The sequence below is a fragment of the Jaculus jaculus genome, chromosome 13 (assembly GCF_020740685.1).
Source record: "Jaculus jaculus isolate mJacJac1 chromosome 13, mJacJac1.mat.Y.cur, whole genome shotgun sequence".
NCBI lineage: Eukaryota > Metazoa > Chordata > Mammalia > Rodentia > Dipodidae > Jaculus > Jaculus jaculus.
The window spans coordinates 86,595,522-86,608,783 of record NC_059114.1 but is presented as its reverse complement, the minus strand read 5'-3'; the positions used below and the strand labels follow the sequence as shown (position 1 = coordinate 86,608,783).

Here is a 13,262-nt window from a genome sequence, read left to right as displayed (position 1 = left end):
TGTCAATTATAAAATTTTTACAGTTATTATTCCAATAGTCTTTAAAATTAGGGAGGAAGAAACGTGTTTTATGTTGGTTTGTTTAATCCCTTTGAAGAATCTTAGGGTTGGAAAAAGCAAAGGTGTTTTAGAATGAGAGCATCTGGGCTGAATTAACCTTCCACAGCGAATGGCAGTTTCTTGAACACTGTTTATTGTTGTATACAAAATTCATGGTAAATGTCTGCTGTTCCCATTATGTGGTTTTGCTTGGCACTTACTTTTTGCACGAAATGAACCTCTACACCTTTTAAGTTCATATTTTAACGACTACCTTTCACTCTAGCCTTACAATCCATTCTTTATTAGGTTGTAGAGACATGGCGGAACATTGCTATTTGTCTAAGTTCCCATAGGAGTCGACGACCAGGGAATTGCTAGGGCCTGCTGACAGTCAAGGGCAGCTGGAGATGGAGTGAAAGACTCCATCTCCAGCAAACACCTAGACGACTGGTCTCCAACTGCCACAAGAGGGCACGGAGCGCACCCAGCTACACATACAATGTCACACACAGCACACACATACAAAAGAAAAACAGATACTGGTAACAGCTATTTTATAAATATGCGACTGTATTTTTCTTCATGTCCAGAAACTTATTGAACACGATTCAGATATATTCTTCCCAGACTTACAAGTTCCAAGATTATCTAACACAAATGTACATTTGTACCAAAATGGGCAAGATAATGAAGGCACAGGCTCACTTTATGTCAATACGGGACATCCAACACAGCCATGAGGCACCAATGACACGTAAGCATCGTCAGTCACAAAAAGCAAGTGTTCAAAGTCTTCAGGGACTTCTCTCCCTGTGATATTTGGCAGAATTCAGTCTAGATATTTTAATACCTCAGAAAGAAAAAATAAATAATAGATGCTAGATTAATTAAAATGTTGTGTCACTTAAAATTAGTCTTTAGGACTAAAAGGGGTGAAGCTTAAAAAGGAGAATACCAATTTTGTATATTCTTGGATCATCCTACCTCTTGGAAGGTCTCACATATAATATAATATAGAAATGCCAGCCATAACTGAAGATTGAAGAGAGCTTTGATAGTTGCTGACATGGTCCCTCAACACTATGAAAAGTTTATATTACAAAAAACAACTATCTTAGTTTCAGTTTTTTAGGTTGCTAGAAGCTGTAAGTCAAATTTGATTATTTAAAGGTGATCTTAAAAAGTTTTAAGGAAAAATATCTTCTAGCTCAATTTCTTCCCCAATAAGAAATAGATATATATTTAGACTGCAATGGCAAATAAATACATGGTAAGCCCAACACAAGGTCCTCTCTTCTATACAGACTAGGAACAGTTATTTCTTTACTGCTGATAACATCATCAAAGGATAACTAGTTCTGCAATCTTAGGAGACTCCAAGACACAAGATAAAAGGGGAAGATTACACTTCAGTCTGAGCAGGCAGAATAGATCTGCCTTCATGACGTCCTTGTGGACAACAAACATATTGTGAAAAGAACAACAAAACAACCCAACCTTTGATTATAACCATCATATGATACTTAACTCCTTGCTTAGTGAGGCTCAGGGCCACCCCTTGCAAGACTACATACCGTGGTCAATGGAGCATGCCACTTTTCAAGTAAGCCTATGTCTACAACTGCAGAAATAACATGGAAATGTTTCCACCTAGCAATAGTACTGAAGTATATTTTTCAAATTTTTCCTAGGAATTAATTTTGATAGCATTTCCCAAGTCCTTCGATGAAGACACCGTCATAATTTCTTTGTACATTAAAATCTATCAGCTTTTTAAAAAACTGCTTCCAAGTATTCGAAATAAGGGAGCTGACAGCATGTATTCACAATTACTACTTTTCAGTGAGGTACTTTTGCATGCTTGGAAATTAATTATGAAAAAAATAATACTTGTGGAAGGATCTTGGTGTTTTCTTTTGCTTTAAAAACAACCCCTAATCATTTCTGATACCACAGTATGTGTGTGTGTAGATATGTATATATAAAGATCATTTCCATGCTTATTACATAAAACTATCAGAAATATCAATCTATCAGTATCAGCTGATATATATCCAATTCACTGCAGAAGGGGGAAAAAACAAAAAATCTAAAGTAATCATTAAAGCTATAGTTCACAATTTTTCCCTTTTTTGTCTTTTTTATTGTTATTATTATTATTATTTTTTTTTTGCTTGTCTGAAATTTTTTGGTGGTTCATCTATGCTCTGCGGCAAGCTGGCCCCCAGGCTAATGGCCCCCGAGGAGATTTGAAAGGAAGCCGGAAGACTTCTTGTTCTGCTGTGTTTCTGTCTCCTGGTCTTGTGTAAGTCCCAATTCACTCTCAATCTGATCCAGCTCTGCCTGGTCAAGGAGTTCAAAGTCATCACCTTCTTCAGAGTCTGTGTCCTCCCCTGGGCTTGGGGCAGCCTGGGCAAGGGCCTGCTGGGTGACCTCTAACTGGTCCTTGACGGCGGCGGTCACGGCGGCCGTGATGACGTCTCCAGCCAGGCTGCTCATCAAGTGCAAGGCCCGGTCTCCGTGCAGAGGAAGCGTGAGCCCGGCTGCTGATGGCCGCTCTCGGCTTGGTCTGTGGCCGCCATCCATCGGCCGCTGCTTGCTTCTGAGCTCGGCTGGCAAGCCCAGGCTTATTTCGTCTTCATCATTTGTTCCCGTGCCGTTTTCTGCAGATGGGAAGTCAGAAAGATCTCGGGAGAAAACTTCCTCACTAGGCCGGTCCAGGTCTGTGAAACACATAACAGAAGTTCATGCTTAAGCACCAGAACACATAGGAAACGAGAGCTGCCTAGAAATGTGACTTTGATATTGAGCCCTCTGGGCAACCTGGGCACCTCACCCAGCTTCCTGAGTCAACTTCAATCGAATTTCACCAGATTTTGTTTTTGTCTCTCTCTTTCTCTTTTTCTTCAAGACACAGTCTCGCTGTAGCCCACACTGACCTGGAATTCACTGTGTAGCCTCAGGATGGCCTCAAACTCATGGCACGGTGATCCTCCCACCACTCTGCCTCCTGAGTTCTGGGACTAAAGGCATGTGCCACCATGCCCAGCTTGATTTTTTTTTTAAATAGTTTGTAAAAAAATTTTTATTTATTTATTTATTTGAGAAAGAGAGAAAGAGGCAGAGAGAGTTGGTGGCAGGGGTGGGATATGAGCACACCAGGGCCCCCCGCCACTGCAAACGAACTCCAGATGCGTGCGCCACCTTGTGCATCTGGCTTACTTGGGTCCTGGGGAATCAAACCTGGGTCCTTAGGCTTTGCAGGCAAGTGCCTTCACCACTAAGCAATCTCTCCAGCTCCTTGATTTTTTTTTTTTTTTCTTAAGCAGGGTCTAACTCCAGTCCAGGCTGACCCGGAACACACTATAACCCACGCTTGCCTGTATTCACTTCATGTTATTTGCTGTTTGAGGTAGGTTCTCTCTCTGGCCCAGGCTGACCTGGAATTCACTATGTATGCTCAGTCTCAGGCTGCCCTTGAACTCTGAATTTCACCATATTTTGAATTCCATCCTAACTCTATGGCAATCTCTCTCCACAAGTAGACAAATACCTTATGCCCTTCCTCTGTCTTTGGCTTTCCCTCTTAGCATAGAACAACGTCTATAAGGACAACCTTGTCAAATACGAGCTTGAGGATTTGACCAATGTCTTGGGGTTTGTGATGGCTTATCTTCACTGTCAACTTGACTGGATTTAGAATCACCCAGGAGACATACTTCTGGGTGTATCTTTGTCTCCAGGGGGGTTAAACTGAGGAGGAAAGCACCACCCTTAATGTGATAAGCCACATCCTATGGGCTGGAGTCCTGTACCAAATAAAAAGAACAACCGAGAGAGCGCAGAGCGTGAGCACCCGTTCCTCTGACCGTGCGTGCCTGCGGCCCTGTCTTCACACGCTGCCGTCACCTCGAGAGCGGCTCCCGCCATGACGCCCCAACTGCCTTCGGGTGCTGTGCGCGGCAAACAGGAAGCAAAGTAACCTTGCCTGGACTTGCTTTGTCAGAAAGTCTATCTCGGCAGTAAGAAAAGTAACTAAGACCATACTCATCATAATTATTCTATCCTGCTCCTAAGTGGGAATTATCTTAAGACAAAGAGAATGGTGTATAATCATGAACTAAAAAAATCCTTCATTTTGAGACATTCATGGATTCTGGTATATCAAATAAACACTGACAAGTAGCTTCAGCCCCTTCTATTCCAGTTTAACCCAAGAGCTTACAGAAACATTTGGCTCCCCAGAAATATGGCTGAAACTAGACCATGCCAGTATTCAAGACATTTGAAATCAATGTGAGATTAGAAAGCAGATTGATCTATTTTTATTTTTTTAGAAAATTTTTATTGTAGTAGTTAACTCCTGATGACAGTGATTTGTGTGGGTCCAATGATTATTGTTTCTCTTCTGTATAAATCTAAGACGTGATGTTTCAGCCCAAGTATTTGTCATTTTATTTTTTTAAATATGGCCTCCTTTGTCAATATTGAAACTTACAGAACTTGAGTAAACCTTAGTTTTCCTCTTGTTCTAATACCTTTGGAAAAAACAAGGAAATGGAGTCCATAGAAATCATTTATTTATTTCAGGTCATAAGCTAGTATATGGCAAGATTATTAAGTCTTTAACTTCCAAATTATCTTTCAAACATTGAAGAGCCTCCTTTTTCCTATAGGAAATACGTGTTTTTGAAGGTAGGTTTAAAATGGGTGATTTGTCCTCTTTCTTGATAATCTGTTAAATTCATCAAAATGTTCAGTATATGGAGAGATGGATCAGTGATTAAAGCACTTGCCTGCAAAGCCTAACAACCTGAGTTCAATTCCCCAGTGCCCATATAGAGCTGGATGCACAAAGTGGCGCCTGCATCTGGGAGTCTGTTTACAGTTGCTAGGGCCCCTGGCATACCCATACTGCCTCTCTTCTCTCTGTGCTTGAAATAAATAAATAAATAAAATGTTTTAAAACCTTTTTCAATGTTCACATTATGCTGAGACTATTTAAAATAACCCATTGGTGGAGCTGGAGAGATGGCTAAGTAGTTAAGGTACTTCCCTACAAAGCCAAAAGACCCAGGTTCAATTCCCCAAGACCCATGTAAGCCAGATGCTCAAGGTGGCACATTTGTCTGGAATTTGTTTGCAGTGGATGAAGGCCCATTCTCTATCTATCTGTCTCTTTCACTCACTCACTCATTCACTCACTCTGTCTCTCTCAAATCAATAAAATTATTTTTAGAAAAATAACCCACTGGTACCAGCTAAAGCTAAGTTATCACACAAGAGTTATCTCTCAATTTATGTTATGGATAGAAGGCGCATTCATAAGGAATACGGTGCTCTACTGTTTTAATTGTACTTAATCTCCGAGGAAGACAGGTAAGTTTGCCTAATGTTGAAGGTAAACATGGAGCTAGCTTTGTAGTCAGGGAGACTCGCCCCTTACACTTCCGTGTTCATGAGTAATAAACCTGCATGCTTATGATTGGCTTTTGTCTCTGTCCTCCTGTGATTGCTAAAAACAATACTGCCTGACATTTCAGAAGGCTTTTTAAAATTTTTCCCATTTTTGTTTTCAACATTAAAGGCAGATTTAGTCATAACTTTTTACAAAAAAAATTCTGAGACATAATTCATATATCACAAAAGCACCCTTTTAAAGCATACAATCTGGTAGGTTTTTGGTATATTCATAATGCTGTACCATTACCTCAACTTCTAGAACATTTGCATCAGCCCCCAAAAAACAGTTATACCAAGTAACTCACTATTCCCTCCAGCTTATCTCCGGCCCCCACCACTTAACTTTCCCTCCACATGCATTTGCCTATTCTGGACAGTCCCGGAAGCTGACTGGAATTAAACACTGTGCGGCCTTTGTATCTGGCTTCTGTCACCTGGCCTCATGTTTTCAAGGCTCATGGAAGCTTTAGCAAGTATCAGTACTTCCTTCTCTTTCACAGCCAAGGATTATTCTGTTATACCCACGTACCACACTTTATTTATCCAGCAGTCACGGTTTTTATGTACTCAAAAGAATACCCAACCCACAAATATTAGCCTACCATCCGAAGTGTCCGTCTGTGGGGTGTAACCTTCTGAAAGGTTGAAGGTCCCATTATCCGTCCAGGAAACTTCCGAGACGTCTGTGTCGGACACGGATAACTCCTTGGCAGCCACTGAGAGGCTAATCTGTGTCAATACAAATCCCAATGGACATTTTATTTATTTATTTATTTGAGAGCAACAGACAAAGACAGAGAAAGAGGGAGGGGACAGAGAGAGAGAGAGAATGGGCGCGCCAGGGCCTCCAGCCCCTGCAAACGAATTCCAGACGTATGTGCCCCCTTGTGCATCTGGCCAACGTGGGTTCTGGGGAATCAAGCCTTGAACCAGGGTCCTTAGGCTTCACAGGCAAGCGCTTAACCGCTAAGCCATCTCTCCAGCCCACAATGGACATTTTAAACTGAAGAAAATCTTTTGGAAAATCTACACTAACCCCCACAATTTCAGGATAATAAAAAAAATTGAATATTTTCTTTTGAAAATGTTCAACCATCTTATAAAGCAGGAGGAGTCAATCAGGGCAATCATTTTACTTTGGTTTATGTAAACAAATTTATAATCAAACCATGTAGAAACAAACTGGAAACTAAAAGTACCTTAGGGCAAAGAGCTGAGAAGTCTAGTTCACTGTCATCTTTGTGACTTTTCTCTTTATCTGCCGCTGTGAAGAAAAAACAAAAAGGAAGCTTTCAGTTTCCTGGCACGCTTAGACATACTACATTTATTTTACCATAACTCTTACCTCACACTCCCCATACTCTCCAACAACTGCCTCTATGATGAAATTGAAGCCTCACATAATGATTGCAAAGCACTGCTTTCCAGAGAAAAATGGTCCACGTTGGCTTAGCACAGCATGCACTGAGAGCAAAAGGGTCCCTCGGAACTTTACCGCATTTCAGATTCTCAGCCCAGCCCTAGACCCTCTAAGTCAGGCATGGTCTGGGTCCCACGTTCTGGGCTTTCACAGGCCCTCCAGGCGACTCTGATGCACACTATATAGTTTAAGAGCCTATAAGGTCACAGGCAAGTTAAAATGTAAAAAGAAAGTTTTCCTGTTTTCTTCTCCTTCCTGTTAGCTCAATGGCTCACACTTATTTCTATTGTTAGCATTTCCAGTAGTCCAACCCAAAATAAAATAAATGATAAATGGTAAAACAGAGTGCTCTAAACCTTTTTTCCCCCTGACAATTTAGACTTAAACGTCAATTTATTTAATTGTATGTTGGAGAAAAGAAAAACTAAATATATGACTTTGGGAGTACCTTCTATAATATTATTGAATAAAGGGCAAAACCTTCCCTGATAATTATTAAAGGTGATCTCATAACAAATAACCTGCCCATGTCTCATTTCATGTGTAGAATCTTTAAGATTCAAACTTTACCTACCAGATCTCTCACGTTTCTTCTGGTTAATATATTCTCCAATTCCAAAATCTAGTTTCAATAGAACTGACTTGATCTTGCTGTATATTTTTTGTCCGAAATCATTACATTTAAACAGTGGACACAAAAATGCAAACAGTACTGAAAAATAAAAAAGAAAACAGTCTAGGTAAAATGTCCTTCAAAAGCTTACATTTTAGTGCTTCACAAAATACTGTTCTCTTTATGGAACAACGGAAGCTCTTTCCTTGGGGCACTCCCTCCATGAATTAAGTTCCTAATTTCTGTTCTTCCACAGTGAAAACATGTTGTACAATACACATACACACATACAGCCACTGATTTTAGATGTGCAATCAGAATGACTTTCTCCTCTGAATCTTCTACCGTTCAAGCTCAAAGAAAGGTTATATTTTGCAGGTGACTGCCCTGCATTAAACCTTACCTCTGTTCATTAAATGTCAATTTGCCATGGGAAAGTGACTGTCCATTAGCCTCTTGTCAGAAACACTGGGACAATGCTGCTTAGGCCTACTGTGAAGTGTAAGTGACGTTCATCCAAAGCATTTGAAAAGTCCCTGTCCCAGCCTTTTTCTCCCTTTCTTCCTAAACAGTGCAAGCGAAGAAACTAAATTTCTACATGAGTTCAATTAGGAGGACTGGATTTGCAATTTCAGTTATCTTTTGCTGTGTTTTGCTTTAATATTTTTGTTTATTATTTATTTATTTGAGAGTGACAGAGAAAGACGGGGTGGAGGAGAGAGAGAGAGAGAGAATGAATGAGTGTACCAGGGCTTCCAGCCACTGCAAACAAACTCCAGATGCCTGCGCCCCCTTGTGCATCTGGCTAATGTGGATCCTGGGGAATCGAGCCTCGAACCGGGGTCCTTAGGCTTCACAGGCAAGTGCTTAACCACTAAGCCATCTCCCCAGCCCTGTTTTGTTTTTTGAGATGGGGTCTCACTCTAGCCCAAGCTAACCTGGAATTCACTATGTAGTCTCAGGGTGGCCTTGAGCTCACGGTGATCCTTCTACCTCTGCCTCCCAAGTGCTGGGATTAAAGGCGTGCGCCACCACTGAGTTATCTTCATAAGCCAGTGAAATTCAAACACCAGTGTAAGAAAGATAGAAAATGTGAGGTTCAGTTAAAGTAGTGGGTATCGCCTCAATTAAAAGGTAACAATGTGAGACCTTCACTTTTTTTTTTCTTCAGGAAAAGCAGAAAATATGTTGTAATTCACATACAATGAATTGCATATAAAGTGTACAATTTGATAGAATTTCACATGCATACCACTAAGAAATGAACATAATCAAGACAGTGGACATAGGCGGGGGAGGCGGTTCAGTGGACAAGGGTGCTTCCTTACAAAGCTCACCAGCTGGCCCAGACTCAATTCCCTAGTACTGACGCCAAATGCACAAAAGGCTGCATGCATCTGGAGTCTGTCTGCTGTGGCAAGAGACCCTGGTGTGCTCATACTCTCTCCTTCCTCTCCCCTCATAAATGAATAGCATTTTTAAAAGAGCATATTTTCTACATAGCACAAGCTTCCTCATGTTTTATGAGCTGTTCTCTCCCGCGCCTTGCCTCTGCCTCCCCTATGCTGCATCCCCTGACAGTCACTATCCGCTTTGTCACGAAAGGCTAGTTAGAATCCTTAAGAATTATATATAAACAGAACTACAACATAGACTCCTCTTTATCCAGTTCCTTCCATTCAGCCTGCTTGCTCTGGAATTTACCTGAAGTGTGGTGTCAACTTTGAGTTCTGAACAGCAATCTGTCCCTCCACTGTTTGCCCTTCATCTGTTCAGCTCGTATAGACTGTATTCCACTTTGTGCCACTAAACATGAATCCGTTATTAGCAGCTATGTATACGTCTCTGTAGAGATGTGTGCATCCATTTCTCTCAAGTATTTAATACCAAGTGGAGGGGTGCCTAGTAGAAACTGCCAAACAGTGACTTGAAATGATGACTGTTCTACCTGCCTGCCAACATCATGCAAGAATTCCAGCAGTTCTGCACCATTTTTAATACCAGGTACAACATTTTTGATACTAGCCATTCTGGCCAAGACACAATGATCTCTCTTGGGGTTTTATTTGGTGAAACACAGAATGTGCCTGCAGGCAGAAGTGTTGGTGTATTTTCAGGGAAAGGGGCAAATAGCTTAAGAGTCTCACCGACTTGACAAAACACACTTCTGATCCCGTCTTTTGCAGCTATTTTTCCTTTTTTTTTTTATTATTTATTTTTCCTATTTTTTAAAATAATATGTCTCTAGGAGAAGACAAACTTTAGATATACATTAGGAGAGTAAATCAGCAGCAGCTTGTTTTATGAAGTAGAGTTCACCCCTCCCTCCCAGGCTCTGGAAGGACTGCTGACTTCTAGGTGACGCCGCCGGCAAGGGTTCTGCGATACTTACACAGTAGGTAGCTGAGTACCACTCCAGGCACGTAACTTCCCAAGATGGTGAAAAATGTGCACACGCTGCAGACCAGGAGACAGAACTAGAAGTCCCAGAAATAACACAGGACAGTTATGTATGGCACCAGGACATTTTAGGAGACTGGCATGCTGCCTACTGAGCCAAAGGAGGCCCCTCACCAAGACACCTGAGATACAGGATATGCACGCGGTGATTATTGACCTATACGACATCTATTAGGTTATGGTAAATGTTTCTCAAGCAGCATTCCTTATTCTTAGGAACCCTAAAGAAGGGCTTTGACTCGTATTAATGAGCATTTTCAAGGGCAGAGGAGCTAATTTCCAGTACTGAGAATGGTGTGTTCCATTACTCACACCTGCAGATGCGTTACTGTCAGATTTAAGCATCTAAAGGGTAACCCAAACATTCCCCAGAAACAACTTCTGCTGAGCCTGATAACTGATCTGAAACTTCAAACTACGCTAAGTCTACTGAAGTTGATAAACACAAGAAAATACGTTACAGAGATAGAGGCGTCTGCACAAATCTAACGTCATTGACACGCTGGTAAACATCTGGCATGAATCTATGGACAATACTCCCTCCTAACCTTATCAACTTACTTTGAGGTCAAATCAAAACCAAATACGAATGAAATGCAATCCCTCCAGTGAAATGTGGTTACTTTTCCTTCTTTCTGTCAGTTACAAAATAAACTTTGTTTTTTCGAGGTAGGGTCTCACTCTAGTCCAGGCTGACCTGGGATTCACTCTGTAGTCTCAGGTGGCCTCGAACTCACAGTGATCTCCTCCTACCTCTGCCTCCCAAGTGCTGGGATTAAAGGCGTGCACCACCATGCCAGGCTCTTTTGTTACACTTTTTTTTTTTTTCTCAGTCTAGCTCAGGCTGACCTGGAATTCACTATGTAGTCTCAGGGTGGCTTTGAACTCATGGTGATCCACCTACTCTGCCACCCAAGTCCTGGGATTAAAGTCGTGTACTACCACACCTGGCAAAAGGACATTAACAAACAAACAAAAAAAAAAAACTTGGTCATTTGGCCAGGGAGATGGTTCAGAGGTCAAAGGCACCTGCTTGCAAAGTCTGACAAGCCTGGGCTCAAACTCCAAGTACCCACATAAAACCAGATGCACAAAGTGGCCAATGCATCTGGATATCGTTTACAGTGGCTGGAGGCCCTGGTGTGCTCATTCTCTCCCTCATAAACAACATAAAATATATTTTTTAAAAAGCTACTTCAGGGCTGGAGAGATGGCTTAGCGGTTAAGACACTTGCCTGCAAAGCAAAAGGACCCAGGTTTATTCTCCAGGTCCCACATAAGCCAGATGCACATGGTGGCACATGCATCTGGAGTTCATTTGCAGTAGCTAGAGGCCCTGGCACACCCATTCTCACTCTCTCTCTATCTCTCTCCCTGTCTGTGTCTCAAATAAATAAATAAATCTTTTTTTTTAAAGCTACTACAGAAATAGCATGAGCCCTTGAGAGAGTGTGAAATTGTTGAAGGTGTGAGCAAGTCGGTCAACAGAGGCATAGTTACACTAACGATTCCATTTTGCAAAGGGATCCCACTCAGTCCTACATTTCGTCACATCATCTTCAGCCAACGGACTTGGGGCACATTAATACAATTAATAAAATGCAGAAGCTTAAAGTTTCGGATCTTCCAAAAATATGCTTAATTGTGTCAGCAAAATAGACACTGAAAATGTATCATGCCTCTCGTATGGTTATGTATTCTAACAATAACCTTGAGATGATTAAAGAAACCCAGTAGCAGATTGTTCACAGAAGAAGCGTGCTGGGCCCATGATTAAAGAAACTCTTCTACATAGAATACTGCCTACAACAGTGTGCTCAAGATTTTCCCAAGCCCTGTTGTATTATTTAATGCTCTGGTGAGGTGAGATTGCTTATACCTAATACAGTAGGAAGGATCATAACGGCTGATAGTTCTTCTCTCCCTTCCAACTACTGTTGGACACTTTAATCTGAAAAGCGGTGCTAGAACCAACCCAGTGGGGCCCTGCTATGTGTGAACAGTAGTTTCAATAGATGGCCCCAAATATATTCAACATTTTCTTAGTTTGAAGTTTGCATCTGCAGCCACCTGGCTGGAGGCAATGTCACTGGGTGGATCTTAAGGTGTGGTGGTGGTTTCAGATTTCAATCTAAACATATGCAAAGTGTGCCTAGCTGGAGTTCTTGAATTGAGCTGTGCTGCATGGCTTTTGGCTCTTAGGCTTGAGCTTCTCTCTCTCTGCTTGGACCTGTGAAGGCAGGCCAGCTTCTTCTGCCACTATGGAACTTCCCCTGGATCTGTAAGCTTCAATAAATCCCTTCCTCCATAACCATGCCAGGTCTGGATGTTCACCTCAGCGGCCCCAAAGCTGTCTGCTACACCATGTAACTCATTTTAAAATCTTGTTCTTCCTACCTCAGCTTCCGGAGAATTGCTTTACAGATGTCTGACACCACATCCAGCAAGGTTTTCTAAATAAACACACTCTAGTCTCTAATTCTTACATAAAAAGTGAAACTCCATTTCCTCTGCAAGTCCCCCAAAGGACTATGGGTATAACTCAACTTCCTTTGCTGTCATAACCAGACCAAATACAACAAGTGAACTTCTGAATACGACAACTTTGTCCTTTTGGTAGGGCAAAGACAATCACCATTAAATATAACTAATGTGCTAAATAAATCTGTATTTTAAAAATTACTTTTTTTTTTTGTAAACCCGGATCATTTGGCTTTATATGCAAGTGCTTTAACTGCTGAACCATCTCTCCAGCCCAGTAAATCTCTTCAAATACAAAATCATAAGAATTCCATACTTGATCATTTCTGAGCCTCCTTATACCAGATTTTATGGCAAATGTTCATGGTATATTCAGAACTGGAGAACACATATAAGGAAAGTTGTTAGTTTATTCCCAAGTATACTTAATATGCCCCTGCATTGGAAAACTTGCCTTGCCAGGGTTCTGCTGCTTAAAAAGAGACATTTCTTGAAGAAATATGCTGAAATTCATCCATGATTCTGCAATGCAGTGGCTGAGCCTTGGTCTTTCATCTGGCTTGGAATTGATAACTTCCCAGCTAGAGAGAGAGAAAGAAAAAAATAAAAGCAGCCGAAGCTTAGATAATTCCTTCAAGGTTCATGGCTTCAGCAAATAGTTACTGAGCATCCACTGTCACTTCAGTATGGCCAAGCCCCAGGAGGGTGGGGCTTTGGAACTTGTTTTCTGCAGAAATAATTCTTTTAAATTATTTTATTTGTTTATTTATGTGAGGGGGGCAC

At 41.3% G+C, this 13,262-nt stretch overlaps 1 protein-coding gene across 2 annotated transcripts in view; it reads right to left on the bottom strand.

Moving 5' to 3' along the window:
• Window positions 1–173: 173 nt before the first annotated feature.
• Window positions 174–13,262, bottom strand: part of Retreg1 (reticulophagy regulator 1) — a 154,606-nt gene continuing 141,517 nt past the window's right edge. For both annotated transcript variants that reach the window (XM_004652535.2, XM_045132933.1), the window contains 6 exons: window positions 12,934–13,060; window positions 9,931–10,015; window positions 7,500–7,637; window positions 6,705–6,769; window positions 6,108–6,234; window positions 174–2,765 (listed from right to left, as the gene is read on the bottom strand). In XM_004652535.2, coding sequence (XP_004652592.2) covers window positions 2,272–2,765; window positions 6,108–6,234; window positions 6,705–6,769; window positions 7,500–7,637; window positions 9,931–10,015; window positions 12,934–13,060 — 1,036 coding nt within the window. In that variant the 3' untranslated portion in view covers window positions 174–2,271. The remainder of the gene's footprint in view (window positions 2,766–6,107; window positions 6,235–6,704; window positions 6,770–7,499; window positions 7,638–9,930; window positions 10,016–12,933; window positions 13,061–13,262) is intronic.